We start from the raw sequence: 17,303 nt of genomic DNA on the forward strand, positions 1-17,303 counted from the left end.
TATAAGAAAAAAGAAGATCATTATTTCAATTTTGTAGATGATATTAATTTGATGAATTTGTTGCAGGTACATAATCTTAATGATGACAAGTTAGCAAAGAGAGAAGTTATCAACATTGATATAGCAGCACCTGTAGAAAGTAGGGTAGGTATATGTTAAAAAACTAACCAAAAAACCTTTCGTCAAGACTCATAGCCTTGCTACTTTGGCTAATTGTCTTAACATATCAGTTTGACGATGGGTGTGACTCCTTGTGAGATTTCACTAATACAACCATGGTTTATCTGTTTGCTATAGACTTCAAGTTCAAAATAGCCCTCAACGGTTACTTAAGACTATTCACAAATGGTGAAAGCCCTTTCACCGCAAAAGTAGCGTGTGGGTCTTTCACTGTTTAGGGGGTTTTAGGGGATTTAGTACTTGATTGATTCCAATGTTTATAGCAGTTGTCAAACATTGGACGTATTAGTGAGATCGCACTTACACATCCCAATGGTCAAACTGAAGACAATTTAGCAAAAGTAGCAAGGCTGTGATGGAGTCTACCCCTCATCTTGAGTAATCAAGGGTAGTCAATTTGCCTTGTTTGTTATTCAATCTTAGCATACAAAGGTGTATGTGTTAGCATGTCCCGTAACATTCAACCTGTTTGTCTTCCATCAACGACTCAATACCCAATTGGGTGCCGTGTTGTGTTTACTTTAAAGATGGTTGCGGTGCATTCAGTTCACATCTGGTTGTGTTTGTTATATGGAAATTGTTCATTGTTTCATTCTGCAGGATTACAAAGAAGATCAGGATCCTACAAAATACAAATCAGAAAAAACAGGTCGTGGTCCTCTCAGTGGAGATTGGAAAGTAAGTGATGGGGGTTAAAGGTTAAAGGTTAAAGGTTAGGAGGGATGCAAGGTTAAGACATTGTAGAGGTCAAGAGGGGTGAAATTATGAAATGGGAAAAAGGTCAGTTTTAGTATGTTTTGATCAAAAAGAAATAATACTAGTGAATAATAATATTATTGGGAATATGATTAGTTTGTATGTGCAAGTAGAAATATTATCAAAACGCCTTAAATTGTAGCCAAAGTAGTATAATGGTACAACCCTTAAAACTCAAGTAAAACTTTGTCATGAGTTGCCACAATTGTTTATAGCATCTAAAATGTAAAAGTAAACTGTTTCAATTGCTTTGATCATCAGCCCAGTATGTGGTGTCTCTCAGTGTAATCACGCTGTAAACAATGTTAGCAGTGCAGAACAAGTAAATAGTCATTGACTAGAGTGTAAACAATGTTAGCAGTGCAAAGCAAGTAAATAGTCATTGACTAGAGTGTAAACAACTTGTTAGCAGTGCAAAGCAAGTAAATAGTCATTGACTAGATTGTAAACAACTTGTTAGCAGTGTAAAGCAAGATCTAGATCTCATTGCCAGCTAGACTGTAAGATACGTCGTGACGTTTCGCCCTCACCGGCCTCCTCTCACACAGGGGTTGGTCGATGTTTGAGGGCGCACCGTCACGGCGTACCTTACAGACTAATTGCCAGCTAAATATAATCCAGATTTTGATGGCTATCGTTCACTGTAATCAGTGTGATGTTCTTTTTAGCAGAAAACATTGTTTACAAATTTTGACTACATTAAAAATGCCACATACTTATTATTAAAACAATTGGCAGAGTACATTTTTCACTTGATATGAACACTATAAATGACTGTGACAAACACAGAAAGTGTTGTACTTCGGTGTTAAGGGTTGTAATGGTGTTGAGATGATAAATTCTCGACCTCAAAGTGACACAACTGTCAGGTAGCTTTCTATATATTTATACAGGTATTAGTGGTGAAAACAAACACTACGACAGTGAAAGTCTACGAAAGCTGATATCCATATTTTATTATTATCATTTCCAGCAAGCTTCACAGAATACTGTATAAAGCCGATAGTAAAATTGATTTTCAAACTTGTATCTGAGATGGGTTTTAGAGGAGAAATATGTTTCAGCAGATTTGAATACCTTGTTGTCCTGTGGTCGAGAATTTCATAGATTTATTTTATGCCAATGATGTAGATTATATTTTCAGCGACCTCTGACCTGACAAGTGGGCTTCAGTCCTCAGGTGATACTATATGCAGTGAAGTAAGCTTTGTAACCAGCTTCTAATTTGCATAATGTATAACAAGGCTGCTGTAATGCAACTGCCATCTGCTGGCTGATTTTACAAATTTTTATATTTGTTCTTTCATTTCCATTTTCTAATTTTCAATTTTCTACTTTCATCTTATATATGTTCTTCGTCTTACCAATTTTTTTTTACCAGCTTTTCTTGAAGCTGTCAATTTATTTTTCTTCATTCATCTTACATGTTTCATCATTCGTCTTAACTCATCATGTTCCTGATAAACTGACCATATGGATGAGGATTGGGTATTTATTTTCTATTTTAATCTTAAACAATTTCATGATGGCTTCCGTCTTGAAAATCAGTGTGAAGCAACATATGCCAAATCCTTTCTTGCAACTCAATAAATTGCAAAAGATTAATAAATGTGTCAAATATTTATTATTTTATGTACAATAACAAACTTTTTATACATTTTTTGTAGCTTTTTCAGTGTATTGAGTTACAAACACAGACTGTGTTGTTTGATTTATCAAGAAAGAAGCCTTGATAAAATTGTTTTAAAATAAATACGTAATCTTCATCCAGAAAGCTACTTTACTGTTATACAATCAAGTTCCATAGAAAAAATACGACAGCCTTTCAACCCCTCCCCAACACAACCCAAACACAACCCCAAACGCATGTTTCTCACCCAAAACAAACAGCGAGCTGACATTTATTTACATCAAATAAAACTAAAAAAGCAAGCATGCAGTTAATAATTGGTTATATTTCATACCCTATTTTCCCTTACTCATCGCCTTTATTTTCATCTTTTTTGTGTTATTTGTTTGCACTGACCGTTTCACTTCACTGCAGACCACCTGTGAACCTCATATGTGTGCCTACAAGTTGGTCACCATCCTTTTCAAATGGCGCTTATTACAGGACAGAGTGGAAAGTATGATCAACAAGGTAGACATGTTTCTATTTTCCTTACAGCTGCCTCACCGACTGCACTCCTATGTACATTATACATATACACAGAATGCTTTTTTTGTCTTTTTTTTATTTTCATTTTCTTCCCACGTCTTCAGAAACGTGTCGACCCACACATGTGTGCCTATAAAGTGGTAACGTGTGAATTCAAATGGTGGGGACTCCAAAGCAATGTGGAAAGTCTAATAATGAAGGTATCCTGCATCCTCATGGAATACATGTTGAATTTCAAGCTATATTTTTAATGTATTGTGCCCAAAATCAAGTGTACAGAATCCCAATCTCAAATCCTTGTCTTCTTCTCCCTTCAAGTACAAAGAGAGGATTTTTTCTTTCAAATTCTTTGGGTGTATCTTTAGGGTATCTTTTCACTTCTGTGTGATCACAAACTGTTTGTATTGACCTTGTCTTTTTTGTCTGATCTTAGATTGTTGTTATTTTTATCATTTCACTTTGTGTGATAACAAATTGTTGTGTTATCCTTAAAACTGTGATAGCTGTAACTGTGTCATACTTAGAAGAAAAAAAAGTGTTCTTCCTACATCTTCTGAAAAACATTGATGTGTGTGACATGGAATGGTGAAGTGTACAGTTGTACAAATACTATGTCTTTCGGTATGCTTTGTAGTCATTCCTCCAAAATATTATACATAACAGCTAACTCATAGATCTGTCAACAGAATTATTATAGTTTTTTTTCATTGTGGTGTCATTAATTTTATGTTATGGTGTTGGTACAAATTGTGGTATATTTTGTTATAAACAAAGTGCTTGATGTCCTGTAAATGTGTGTTTGCATATGTCATAATGTTGGTATATGTCATAGTTCATGGTGTCGGTATGCGTTATATGTCACGGTGTTGGTACATGTTATCGTATATTTGATGGTGTAGGTACAAACTTCTGTATCGTTTGTTGACAAACAAAACCCTTTGTTGTCCTGTAATGGTGTTGGTACATGTTTTGTCATGGTGATGGTGTCAATTGTTGTATGTTTCATCACAAACAAAACTTAGTACATGGTTTTTTGGTTTCTAATTGTTGTTTTGTTATGTCTCCCTGTGAACAAATCCAAATTGTGATCTACCGATGTATTCTGTGTCTGATATATATGTACCCCTTGTATGTCACAACTCTCAAATCTTCCTTTTTATCTGGTTTCACTCAAATTTCAGCTTCTGAACCACTTCTGTCTGCACAATTTGACCACATTTTTTGTTTACACTGCTTATATGAAAATATGTTTCATTGATGGTTTATCCAAGTGAAAAAAGTAATAGTTAATATATATAGTTAATGATTTGAGAATACAATCTATAAATTGGTGCACACGTTGATCAAATTGTGTTTCCTATAAAGCTAAATTATTCATTTTCATAATTAATGATTTTTGGTAATTAGGCAATACCTTAAGTATACAAATTTAAGATTTCTTATGGTCTTGCATAACTATTGGCATATCGTGTATGATATCTATAGCTAAGAATTTTGCAACCATTATTGTGTGTAGGAAGGAAAATCTAATCAGTTTGCCCTTATGGAAGGCATTCAGTTTAAATCTAGTTGTGTATGACTTACTATGGAACATACGCAGATTTGTAACATTAAATATGGTCAAAGTGTGAATCTCTCTTCTAATTTCCACATAACAGTTGAATGGGCATTTATTGAATCCCCTTTGGTTCGGTGACTTTCCAGTATTTATCGGTAAAAAGGGCACATATTGCATGGACATTTGTTCGCACATATAATGTTTATGTCGGTGAATTACAAGGTTCATAAAGGAATTGCATACATCCGTACACAAGTGTGTGCATGCATGTCCGCATACATACATACATACATACATACATACATACATACATACATACATACATACATACACACACACACACACATACATGTACACACATACATGCACACACTTATGTGTACATACATGTACACATAATATACATATGCACACATACACATACACATGTGCGCACATGCATACATACATACATACATACATACATACATACATACATACATGTACTTACACACCTATGTATGTATGTATATGTCTTTAAAAAACACACACATACACTCACACATTATACATGGAAATGCACTCTATGGAGGTATAAGGTGATAACCCAATCCTCTTGTAGTGTCCTACCCTACCAAAACCATGCTTGGGAATGTTCACATTTGTTGGACAACTGGATATTTGGCAATGTTACCTTGAAACCCTGGTTCTGTAGAGTGTTTACTAGTGGTTCCTACTTTCTGGAGTCAATACCCTAGATTGAGGGGGTGTCAGGAAAGGTGACACTGTTTTAGTGGGCACAATTACAAGGAAAATATAGCATCAAAATGTCAATGTGTGTCTTCATTTATTTTACTTTTTATCATGAATTCTATCTGCATGATTTGATGCACATTGGAGAAAAGGGAAGTGCCGAATGACACCAAATGTTCTGTATGGCACAAAAAAAATATGAGTTGTGAAAAAAAAAAACATTTGTGTGCTTATTGTCGAACAAACATTTTTCAGTAAAATATTCTTGTGACCTTACTTTATAATAGATATATGATAATTTGATAAGTGCTAAACAGATTTTTAAGTTTCATGAACTCAAAATTTATAACAAGCAAACTTCACATTTCCCATTGATGAAAATTACTGAAAAGGGATTGTGCTTTGTGTAAATTTTTATGGGTTCAAAACAAATATAAAGTGGAAACTGGTGTTGAGATTGTGTATTTACATGAATTTTATCTATCAGTGTGAGAGCTCTGCACGATTTGCATGTCAGTGAGCTCATTTGCATAACTTGTGGTTTTCTGTTTTATTGTTGATTACCATTTTAATATGTTATTTGTTACACCACATGTAGAAAATTACCAATTTCAGACATATATACATTGTTAATGAAAAGTTCAGTGCTAACTACAGAGATATTAAACTTAATCTACAAAAAAAATGGTTTGCATTTTTCAACTAATGAAATGACTTATGCCTCAAAATACTTAAACCGTGTAATAGTTAAGCATTTGTCATTTTCCCTGCAACATATTGAGATGAGATGAAAAAAACCCACAAATTTGTTCGTGCTCTTAAAAAAATATACGTAACCAAGACGATAAACAGAGTAAGACTTGAAGAAACTTTATTTTTTTTTATTTGATGACCACATTTTACTGACGACGTTGAAAACAAAATATGAAAAATACATTTTTAGTTCAAAATGCAGATACATGTAGTGTAGAGTAACATGTTTTCTACCTGCTACATACTGTAGACTTTGTATGTTCTTTAGTGAAAAATTCTGCAAAATATCTGTTGTGCCCTTAAAAATTAGTATTTGAGATTTTCAAAATATGTTCAGGATTTAGTACGGTAGTTTGTCGCACTGTAAATACGATGTTCACAATAAAACACATTGCATACTCCACAGAGGTGACACCAGAGTAGCTTTAATTGATGTCTAACTGTATACCATTTCCACTGACCAATTTGTGTTACAGACTGAACGCAGGATTTTTACCAATTTCCATCGTCAGTTGTTTTGCTGGCTGGATAAGTGGCATGGTTTGACTATGGAAGATATCCGCAGAATTGAAGCCGAGACAAAAAAAGAATTAGATGAGGTATACAAATTAAACTCAAAGCAGCGGAAGCTGTAATTTTTTGATATATTTTTTGTTTGTTTATTGACCATTGATAAATACACTAAAGTTTCACTTGGAAGCTGTTCAGTTCTCACCAGCTGAGTTACCTGTGTAAGCACCGTTGTTGGTTTAGTGTACGACCAGCTTGATGAATATTGTATGTAACCAGTAGTAGTGATTTAGCGTCCAGACCATTTACTACCAAGTTAGAGGGCGTACAGAGTTTCAATTTGGCGACACAAATTTGTTTACATCTCACACAACATTCTTCGTTTCGATTCACAAAAAAACACAAATGCATGCACGCATATTTTTTTTTTTTTGTAGTCTAGTGTTTGCAGTTTTTTCTGCAGCAGAACTTTCACGAGCGTAGCTAGTGAAAGCACAAATGCAAATATCCAAGTACCCACACTTGAACTCATGCGACATGGGGTTCTGTTATTATTATGTATGTTTATTGTCTGAAATAGCAAATTTCCATAGAAAAGCTACTGTGCGATTGTGCGTTTTTGTACAACAAATATTTTGGCACCCTCATTTCCATATAATTTGCATGCAGGTATGTAATTTCATTATTACATATGTACCAGAGATTACGTACATTGGTGCACGTACATACTAGTGGTATTTTCACTGCAGTGCAATACCGAAAACATTATTGCATACCTGCATACACATAAAGGCATGATCTTTTGCTACATGTGAAATCACATGATCATGCTGTATGTATACCACACCTGCACTTACGTGTAATAGGGTTCTGTCATAATATTGTACTGCAGTGCAAATACCACTTATATGCACTTGCAATGGTGCAAGTAATCTCTGGTATATATATGTAATAACGCATGTTTTTTTTTTTCATTTCTTGACAGCAACGTAAAGGTGGTGAAGTACGTGGTACAGTTGAACAGTAAACTCTTCCCACATACAGTACCTGTGAATGTTTGCAGTGAAGACAAACATCTTCCTTACTTTTGTTTAGTTTTCCATGTCAGCACCAAACCTTTCCTGTTCTCCGTACGGAAGCGATCAAAAAAATGAACTCCTCTGTCATAGAGTATAGAAATGAGTGATCACCAGTTTAATCTTTTTGTTTCAAATCATAGAATTAATGAAATAATTAATTAAATTTTTGTGACTTAATTATCACCTGACATTTTTAGGTTGAGCAGACTCAATGTACTATTCAAATGGCAATACTTTCAAGGTCAAAGGTCAAAGGTGAAAGTTTATTGGTCATTTTGACATTAACTCTTTACCTTCACTGACAAATTTAGTTAGGTAGATAATGTTTAATTTTGCGATTTACGTTGGCTTTATTTGTATCATAGAAAAAATTTGAAGCTATCCAGTTGTTTGTTTTGTGTGTATGTGTTGTTAAAAAGTTGTAAGATGTTTATATCGAAGATCTTAAATTATGCAAGCAATTTTTATGTAAATTTACAAAAGGGTGCGAATAATTTAATATCGATATTAAAAGGAGAGATATAGAGAATGTGAGGTTTAATAACTGCCTTACTGTATCGTAGGATTGTAATTATGGAAAGTGCTATTCACTTTTTACACAGTTCTTGTCAACTCAGTGAATGTACACGGATTTATCTGATCCTGCAATGACGTCTAAATAGTCATGAAGTATATAAACACGACATAAACAAGAAAATTAGTGTGTAGTTTATAAACAGAGATGATACACACCCATCTTTCTCTATGTGCATATGAAGCCCAGATAAATATCATTAGTCAGTAGTGGCTGTGATGCCATGCTTTGCAATACTTCTGACTAACAGTATTCAATGTACACGTGGCTAGATTTGCAGTAGATGTGTTCTGTATACACATTTTAAAATACCCCCAGTAGTGTACTAAGTTTTAAAGTGATTCAAACCTCATAGATGAATACTAACAGTTACAATATGTCCATGGAAGTATAACTTTAAGACTTTTACAACTTCATCATCATGGGTTATACTTCCATGATATGTTGAAGTCACACAGAGAGAATATCACTGATAGAAAATATCGGATGCAGATATTTTGTACTATTATTATTGTATTGGTTTAGAGTGGAAAATATCACAGTGGGGACACCAAAATCTCATATATATATGAACACAATGGCTTTACACAAGAAATTATGTTTAGAAATTAAAAAGATTTGCATGCTTGTAGCTTCCATATTGACTGCCCTCAATGACATAAATTTAAATTACTTTGTTTTTATGACACTTGTAAAGGTTAAAAGTCCGATATATGGGGGAGTGCATTGATATTTAAAAAATGTATTTAGTACAGTCAAGAAAATTTCTGAATTGTATTTTTTTTTGTTTTTCTTTTAATTTTGTTTTCTATTTTCTTTGTAATTCCCCAACATTCTCAACAATATTCCGTAAAACGTGGCCAACTTGCACAATTCACAGAATAAGTTTATATCCACAAACAGTTGTAAATAAGTAATGAATTCAATATTGCATTTAATTCTTTACATTTGTAAATTGTTTAAAACAAATATTTAGTCATTTTTCTTCATTTATTTTCTTCAGCGAGATCTTAGATATTTCCCCAGATTTGTGTTTGGTGATGGAAGATTTTGACATAATCTGCAGGCTGCTGTCTGTTGTAGGGACAAAACTTAGGTGGTTTTTTTTTGAGTGGTTGTTACAGTCGAAAAAAGTGATGTTTTGTCTTAAAGTAGCAGATGGATAAGAAGGTGAAAAACCATGTTAGACCCCTTCTTAAAAAGCACCCTCAAGCTTGGGCATGAAACAGTTGCATATTCACTACCATCTCTGAACTGCATTTGTTCTCTTTTTTAAAAGAAGATTGACTCTGATTGGCTTTTCACAGGAAAACACTGACCAATCATTGAGTGACTCTCAGGTTAGTCCAGGTTACAAGATATTTGTTCATATTTCCATAGAAGGTAGTTGCTGATTGGTCATTGGTCATCTGCATTATTTGAAAACAATAATCAGCATTAACCAGCAGGGGTTAGGGCTCATCTAGTCCTTGTCCCAGCAACAGACTAACAATCGTGTAGATTTTTGATTCTGAACTTAAAAAAGTAATGAAGTGGTCTTTAAAGTACTATCTGTAAGAGATTGTCCATGTTGGAATTCTGTGTAATTATGTAGATATAAACAGAACTAATGCCCTATTGTGAACAGTTGGAGCTGAAAATAAAGAATGGAAACACATATTTTTGTCTTTAGTTGTGTTATTTCACATCTGCATGAAACTGAAGTTACATGTAATGATAGTCTGCCTAGTGGCATGGTGTGTGACTCTCCAATGTTATTCTGTACTTTCCAACTTACTGCCAAATTCATTTTACAGTTTTTTGGAAAGTTGGTAATTTGTTCTCACATATCAAGGCTGCAATGGATTGTATGCTCACCAGGAAGTTGAGGAAATATAAAGAACCATTGTGCCGCTATAGATCCGTGCCAGTGGTAATAATTGTAAAGTGCTTTATAATAACCAATATTAGTATTATCGTAACCATGTTTAAATTTTCGACCCGTATTAACATAATGCAGAATATTCACTACAACAGCAAGTACACAACCATAAATTTTAATTTAAAAATGTTGATTACAAGGTAAATATAATAAACATATAAAAATATTTCTAATCGTCTCTAGCGTGTGCAAGGACAGTACACTATTCAAAACGCAGTTCGGTGTACAAAGAGTTGCAGTCGGATCCTGTACCCATATCTGTTAGGAATACTGTATGTGTTATTGCACAAAGCTTATATATAATTTAATATAAAGGATATTTCGAATCTCTCACTCAAAAAGGAATTAAAAGCATTTTCAATATGGTTGTTTGTCAACACGAATCATACTAAATCAAAAATTGAAAATAAACAAGGAAGTTACAAAATTGGTCAAGTAGTTTCGGTTGTTGAGGAAATCTTTGCAGTTTTCTGTTGTCATTTTGTGTGTATACGTGTTTGTTTAAAATTTTTTTTTTGTGTGTGTGTGTGTGTGTGTGTGTGTGTGTGTGTGTGTGTGTGTGTGTGTTTTATTTGCAAGCCCTTCATGTACTAACATCAATGAGATTGTTCAATTGACGATCTGGACGGCGAAACACCCATCTATGGACGGGTTCTATGCCTTCCTGTAGATTACCGGACTGGCACGACGATGAAGAGTGTAACTCGAAACCATGGTAACTAAGCTGTTGAAACAGTTTCATTCTTCCTACATCGTTAACATCAGGTAGTTGTCCAGTTGAAATACAATGGAAGAGAGCCGTGTGGTAGTCCCAAACTCTCAAACGATATTTTTTTGTCTTGTTTACTTCTTTCCTGAGCGTCGGAACGGTTCTCCACAACCTAGGCGGTGCTATTATTTTAACCTTTCCACTACTTTCTTCTATTTCGACATACTCGTAGACATTTCGCTGCCCTTCCCTCCTTCGTCGCCATTCTCGAACGAATGTTATCAGATCTGGGATTTGATAAAAGTCAGCCTCGTCTTCCAAAAGGTCAAGTTCGTCGAATTCGTTTGGAAGACGTAAATTTCCCGTCCTCAGGAAATTCAAGACATGGCGAAACATTTCCCCATCACGGTCAATGACGACGTTTCCTTCACTGTCAGCCTGTGTCGCAAAATCACCACCGAACATTGCTCCCAGCATAGAATCGGGATATCGTGTCAGGGTAGACCGGGACGTGGTGTACAATTTTCCTCCGACGTTCAGGTAAACGGTCACATCAACAGAGCCTATTGGCGTTTCGGTGGTCATTGTTAGCATCCAAAGATCGAGTACCTGTAACACAACATAGGCCCATCTCCTTTTTTGTATGGTATACGATTGTCAGGTACGGTTACATTTTTACAGAACGTGTTCTTATTCGCGTGCGTCTTGTACGAAACGCAAATCGCATGCATGAGCAGAAGTCGCGCGTAACTATTGATTGGCGTCGAGAACCCATGACTGCGTGGCTGGTGCATCCTCTAATAAATAGATAAAATTGATAACTAACCAAATAACTAAGACCTATTTCTTCAATAAGAATTTCGCTTGAGTCTGTTTTTGTACGCGCATTGTGATAGTTATATGGAATGCGCTATATAAGAAAATTAGATTAGATTAGATTAGATTAGATTAGATTAACTAACAAACTAACCAACCAACCAACCAACCAACCAACCAACCAACCAACCAACCAACCAACCAACCAACCAACTAACTAACTAACTAACTAACTAAATTTACTAAAATAACAGAAGAAAGATACTACAAAAAGCGCCCATTCTTCGAATTGATGTTGCATGCTAAATCGATGTTGAGAGTAATGGCTAAATTTATTTGTTGCTGGACTGAAAGTTTAAATTTCACGGCTGGAGTCAATATTTTCTTCATATTTATGTAATCATTTCAAATCCACTATAATAAACCTACCCAATTCGACTGTTTACACATGGCCATCAAGCCAGCTTACATTGGACCAACAGCGATGACTATAACTTACCTGTAGACTCGAAGGACTAGCGTTTACGTTTTTTTGCTACACTATTACTGACATTTTGGTTTTAAATTTCGCTGATCGAGGAAAAGACAAAATCAGCAAATAGCGTAGAAGCGGCTAATCCTTCAAGTCTACAGGCTCCGATGACAAAAGATGTAATTCACCTAATAAGAAATAGTGAGCTATATGAATGCCATGAATCCCAGTGACAAACACTTACATTATGAAGTTCAACATTTTTCAAAGCGTCGGGAGTGGGGTGGTGGTGGAGTTACAGGCTGTACTACAAGACTTGATAGTTTTGACAAAAATATCCCACCCCATAGCGCCCCGCTGCCCCCCCCCCCCCCCCAGCCATAAATTCAGTTCGTTCCGTCATTCCGGGTTTATTTTGGTCGGATTCGCCACTATGTCATATATGGAAATGGCGTACCGTTATAATTCTGTACCAATATCTTGTATTGCATCACAGAGGTCATGACCTTTCATCGCAAACAGACATATGGAGCATGCATGGTGCAGACGACAGTAGATTTAAATTTCAGCACGAATATTTGAAACTTTTGCACAACTTGCCACGTCAGTAGATAGCAGAAGGTGCCGTCCTTCGTTGAACAAGGCATGGATGGATGAAATAGTGGGTTTAAATGTGGGTGGTAGGATTTTTATCACCTCTTCATCGTACCTTACACGGTACTCAGACTCCATATTGGCAGCCATGTTTGACTGTGAACACCTTGGCACACGGAAGAACGGACGGAAGACCGATGAATACGGTAATGTAGTTATAGACAGAAGCGGTGAACTATTCCGTTATATTTTCTATTATCTACGGACTTCCATTCTCTTGTTACCAGACGGATTTCAAGAAAAGGAACTCGATTTACTGATGGACGAAGCACAATTCTATCATTTGCCTGAACTCGAAGAAGCCATTACTCGCCGGAAATTGTTGCGAAATGGGAAAACATTGGCGTTAGGATCGGCAAATACGAAAGCTGGGCACATTCAAACATGTCATTGCACAGGTAAAAACAAACGTAAGAATGTTATAGAGGGTAATTTTTTCAGCGAAACGACGACGAACCCAACTGGTTCAACGAAACAATGCAGTTTGTTTTGGGATCAAACTAAAGATGAAAGAGAAGTGCGACCTTTGAGCTCAGTTAGTTTGGTACAAAACAAAACACAGAAGAAACTTGCAAAGACTGTCAAAGGAAACGGATTGATGCATGACTACGGTGCTCATCTGTCACGACTGTCAAATCAATCCGTCGGGTGCATTTCTAAAGAACCAGACGACTGTAAACAGTTTGTTACGTCAGAACAGCCAGACGGTCGAATTGCGAAGGATGGTACCACGACAAGCCATATTCAAGAATCATCCATACCACGAGTACACGTTGCTGGGTGTGAAAAACGAACCGGAGATTTACATCATACAAGATTATCGGTGCACGAATCGACCTCTGAAACGACTGTTGCAGAGAGGCTCAAGGACTCAAATAAAACTAACAAGAATAAAACCACAACTCCTTCTTGCAGCACACAAGACAGTAAACAAACGACCGAAAATTCAACAGTGAATTCAAAATCAAAAACATCAGTAGAACCAGAGTATCCACAACTGCAGTGGTTTGAATACGTATATTTAGAATAACAATTTTCTCCAACAAAAAGTAGTGCACTTGTTTACCTTTTTACCTTTTTCTGAAGAAACAAAATTTACTATTGTATTTATTCTTGAAAAGAACACTTGTAAAAAATCTATCGAAATGAATTTATATAAATGTAAAGTCATTACTAGAATACTATATTTTTTACTGAGCTTTTGAATTTTGTGCAAATCTTGACAATATATGTACAATGAATAACAATACTCTTCCTGAGCTGTAAGATATTGTGTTTAAACTCACTAGAACATGTTTCATGGAATATTTGCACCAAACTCGACAAATACATCTGTTTTCAAGCAATTTAGTAAAATCTGCATAGCAGGTCATATCTAAGCAGAAAACATAAACAGTCACCATATTTAAAATAAAGAATTTTGAGATCATAGTGAAAATTTTTGATTCAAACATTTTAAATTGAAATGCCTCTTACATTAGCTGTAACATTTAACAATTTCTTCATTATTAGTATATTATTAATTGCTGGGAGATTATGTTTACTCTTTCTCTCTCTTTGAACACCTGATTGTAATATTACCCATGGGCTGATTCTGTACAGCCAACAATCTCAACACATGATTATTGTTTTGTGTTGAAAATTTCTTTCAATGTCATATCAGAAACTGGTTTTGTAAAGTTACCTTACAGAACAAGTAACATGCACATCTGCCATCTTGAATGGTGCATGGTGGGAAATGTCTCATTTCCTGACTACACAAAACGCTTCTAATTACAAGTATTGAGACTTTAATGAGCTTATTTGTAAACAGGGCCAACCCCTGATCTACAAATTTTCAATAGTTTCGCATATGTTTACAAGAAAACCCCCAGATAATAATAAGACAATGTAACCCGGTTAGTGCATGGATTGAGTTTGCTAGGCAGAACATTTCATTTTTAACTCAATATCTGATTGTATTTTATGTGCAATTTTTTGTTGTTGAGAAATTGATTTTTTGTTTGTTTGATAGTGTATGTTCCACAAAATGTTTTATTTTTTATGTTTATGAGAGATCGAACCAAGAATCTTTCAACATTATATAATTTTTCAAGCAATAATAAATGTTAAGTGCCAAGTTATAAGTTATGTGCTTCATTACTGTAAGATTCAGTACAACACTTTTCAAACAGTTTAGAGCCATTAAAAATAGAATCTCACTAGCAATTGTGTATGGTAGAACTTCTAATTTGTCCACTGTCTCAAGAATGTGGTTATGACATGTCTGCTTTGTATACACCATAGCGCATTACACCTTCACGAAACTTGTTGTATCGATTACATACATACAGACACAGACACTGATCTGAATAGGTAGAAGTGAGCATGGTTCATCAAATCACTTGGTGTCATTGTGAATGTCAACGCGGCCTAAACCATATATGGGATTTTACGATTAGGTAGGATATGTCTACCTCATAATATCAATGATGATCTTTCTAATGAAACATTGGCCCTTGATAAGTTATGGAATAGCTGGCCAAACCTCATACCAACTTGACTCCAGACGCCCCCAACGACTACATATTTTTAAAAAATAGTCATAACTCTTCCTCGTTGCAGTGCAGTGTTTATCACGACTCGAATGCAAACACTGACACTGAAAATAAAACAGAATAGACCTGATGATGTAAAGTTTAACGTGTAGCTTTTACAGGTAGGAAGGTAAAGGGCAATTTCGCGTACGTTCACAAGCAGAACGAGTTCAAGATCATCTCAGAAGACTTGCCGTAGGTAGCTGTTGTCGGGATTTGTGTTGCCTCGGATTTCAAACAGTCCAGCCTAAGTCCTATCGGAGTTCGGGGTATTTTCATGCTCTTGTGATACTCCAAGGCCTGTGGCCTCTTTCATGGATAAGGAATATTTGGCGATTTATCATTATTTTTTCCAAATTCTAGACTTATCAACATATTTTCCCACTACGACCTATTTTGTACACTTTAGCATATTTTTCACCATAATCCTTCCTCTTCCTTATCTTTGAATAATTATAGACAACACAATTAAAATAACGTCCTTCCCCACCTTCAGCATTTTCGCAGTGTGGATGCGAACCTTTATCAAAACCACTGACACCGTGGTACGGAGACCATTAACTTTAAAATCAAATCTAAATATATCCCGTCGTTAAATATTAAAAAGATATTAACAAAGTTGACGGTATCGCCAAATAGTACGAACTCTTTACTAGTATACTGGAGACACATACGTTTTTATAATGAGCAAGACAGCATTACAAAAAAGTAGAAGTTATTGGATATGGTCAGTCATCTTTATCACAGCTGACTGGTCTCACTGAGTGATGTCTTTTGCCACCAAAATAGTGTCAGTTGATAATGCTCCCATATTTTACTTGGCTTGAATTGATTGATTTATGTATGCTAGGTGGGCAGAAAGTACCAGCCGAATACAAAATGTACATTTTTTTTTCTCCTCAAATTTAAGTTAACATTTGTCTATTTTTGTAAATTAAACATATTAAGTAAACAAAACTACTTTCAGGAGAATTATTACTGTTGCCACGTCAATGTTATCTTTTTTTTTTTTTTAAAGTTAATTTTCCAACGATATGGTCGTACGTGCCTGGAAGCACGTATGCAGGACACCCAAGGCTACTAAATAGCAGTACAAAGTCCCCAAACGGTTACTGGTGTGCAGGTTACGTTTACAAACCGTCGTTGGAAAGCCATGGGTGTGTAATGTGGATGCATGTCGCCAACCATGAAAGATGAAAATGGCAATGATGTCATCAAATGTGTTATTGGAGACCGAGTGTTTTCAATGCCAACAACTGTGCTTACCAAATATCCCAACTCAAGACTTGCTACCATGATTGAAAATGGCACGAAGCGAGACAAGATAATTCGTGTGTTTACATCTATCACTCCGGCCATATGCCTACCAAAGCGGAACGGCCAAATATTCCCAGTTATACTGCAGTTCCTGCGCACAGGTAGAATCTCCCTTCCTAGGAAATTTGTCGATTTTGAAAGTTTGGAAACGGAAATCAGGTTCTATGGAATACCTGATCTGTGTGAAGCATTACAGGAATATAAACTACGATTTGAGAAAAAAGCATTGGAAATGACAACCTATGTCACGCCAAACGTCCCCAAAATTGAAATGTTTGAATACGTGTATCTTGGTGAGTGTAACTATTCCTAGGAATATTACCATGACAACTGCTAACAAACCAAATATCATCACACTAGTCAGAATCAGGACAGCCAGAAAATGTGCATAGAACACAAAAATATGCATGCCAGATTCACTGTCTGTAGCCATTGGTTTGACCCCTGTGTGTGACCCTGTACCTGTGTGTACTGTTTACAAGTCAATCCTTCAAGTACTCTTTCGTGACATGGGAACTCTATTGGCAGACGTTCACAT

At 35.6% G+C, this 17,303-nt stretch overlaps 4 protein-coding genes across 5 annotated transcripts in view; 3 read left to right on the forward strand and 1 right to left on the reverse strand.

The window, feature by feature from the left end:
• The window catches only part of LOC144449544 (phosphatidylinositol transfer protein alpha isoform-like), a 31,609-nt gene extending 21,652 nt beyond the window's left edge, over nucleotides 1–9,957 (forward strand). The window contains exons 6-10 of one of the 2 annotated variants that reach the window (XM_078140090.1): nucleotides 67–144; nucleotides 781–858; nucleotides 2,981–3,076; nucleotides 6,614–6,736; nucleotides 7,633–9,957. In XM_078140090.1, coding sequence (XP_077996216.1) covers nucleotides 67–144; nucleotides 781–858; nucleotides 2,981–3,076; nucleotides 6,614–6,736; nucleotides 7,633–7,674 — 417 coding nt within the window. In that variant the 3' untranslated portion in view covers nucleotides 7,675–9,957. Of the gene's footprint in view, nucleotides 1–66; nucleotides 145–780; nucleotides 859–2,980; nucleotides 3,077–3,198; nucleotides 3,295–6,613; nucleotides 6,737–7,632 lie in introns of both variants that reach the window. The other variant, XM_078140091.1, reaches the window with a different exon arrangement.
• Nucleotides 9,958–10,804: 847 nt separating this feature from the next.
• On the reverse strand, nucleotides 10,805–11,515 carry LOC144449677 (uncharacterized). Its single transcript, XM_078140251.1, has one exon. The coding sequence runs from the start codon at nucleotides 11,513–11,515 to the stop codon at nucleotides 10,805–10,807; it is 711 nt and encodes a 236-aa protein (XP_077996377.1).
• A 1,234-nt stretch (nucleotides 11,516–12,749) lies between these two features.
• Nucleotides 12,750–13,923, forward strand: LOC144449552 (uncharacterized). Its single transcript, XM_078140102.1, has one exon. It carries the CDS (start codon nucleotides 12,868–12,870, stop codon nucleotides 13,900–13,902), a length of 1,035 nt encoding a protein of 344 aa, XP_077996228.1. The 5' UTR covers nucleotides 12,750–12,867; the 3' UTR covers nucleotides 13,903–13,923.
• Nucleotides 13,924–16,622: 2,699 nt separating this feature from the next.
• On the forward strand, nucleotides 16,623–17,078 carry LOC144449678 (putative potassium channel regulatory protein). The gene has a single exon (XM_078140252.1). The coding sequence runs from the start codon at nucleotides 16,623–16,625 to the stop codon at nucleotides 17,076–17,078; it is 456 nt and encodes a 151-aa protein (XP_077996378.1).
• The last annotated feature ends 225 nt before the right edge of the window (nucleotides 17,079–17,303 follow it).

The sequence above is a fragment of the Glandiceps talaboti genome, chromosome 18, assembly GCF_964340395.1.
Source record: "Glandiceps talaboti chromosome 18, keGlaTala1.1, whole genome shotgun sequence".
NCBI classification, from domain to species: domain Eukaryota; kingdom Metazoa; phylum Hemichordata; class Enteropneusta; family Spengelidae; genus Glandiceps; species Glandiceps talaboti.

What these genes read in the sequence shown, in the direction of transcription:
- LOC144449677 (XM_078140251.1), bottom strand. Translation starts at nt 11,515, where the DNA reads ATGACCACCGAAACGCCAATAGGCTCTGTTGATGTGACCGTTTACCTG.
- LOC144449678 (XM_078140252.1), top strand. Translation starts at nt 16,623, where the DNA reads ATGTCGCCAACCATGAAAGATGAAAATGGCAATGATGTCATCAAATGT.
- LOC144449552 (XM_078140102.1), top strand. Translation starts at nt 12,868, where the DNA reads ATGGATGAAATAGTGGGTTTAAATGTGGGTGGTAGGATTTTTATCACC.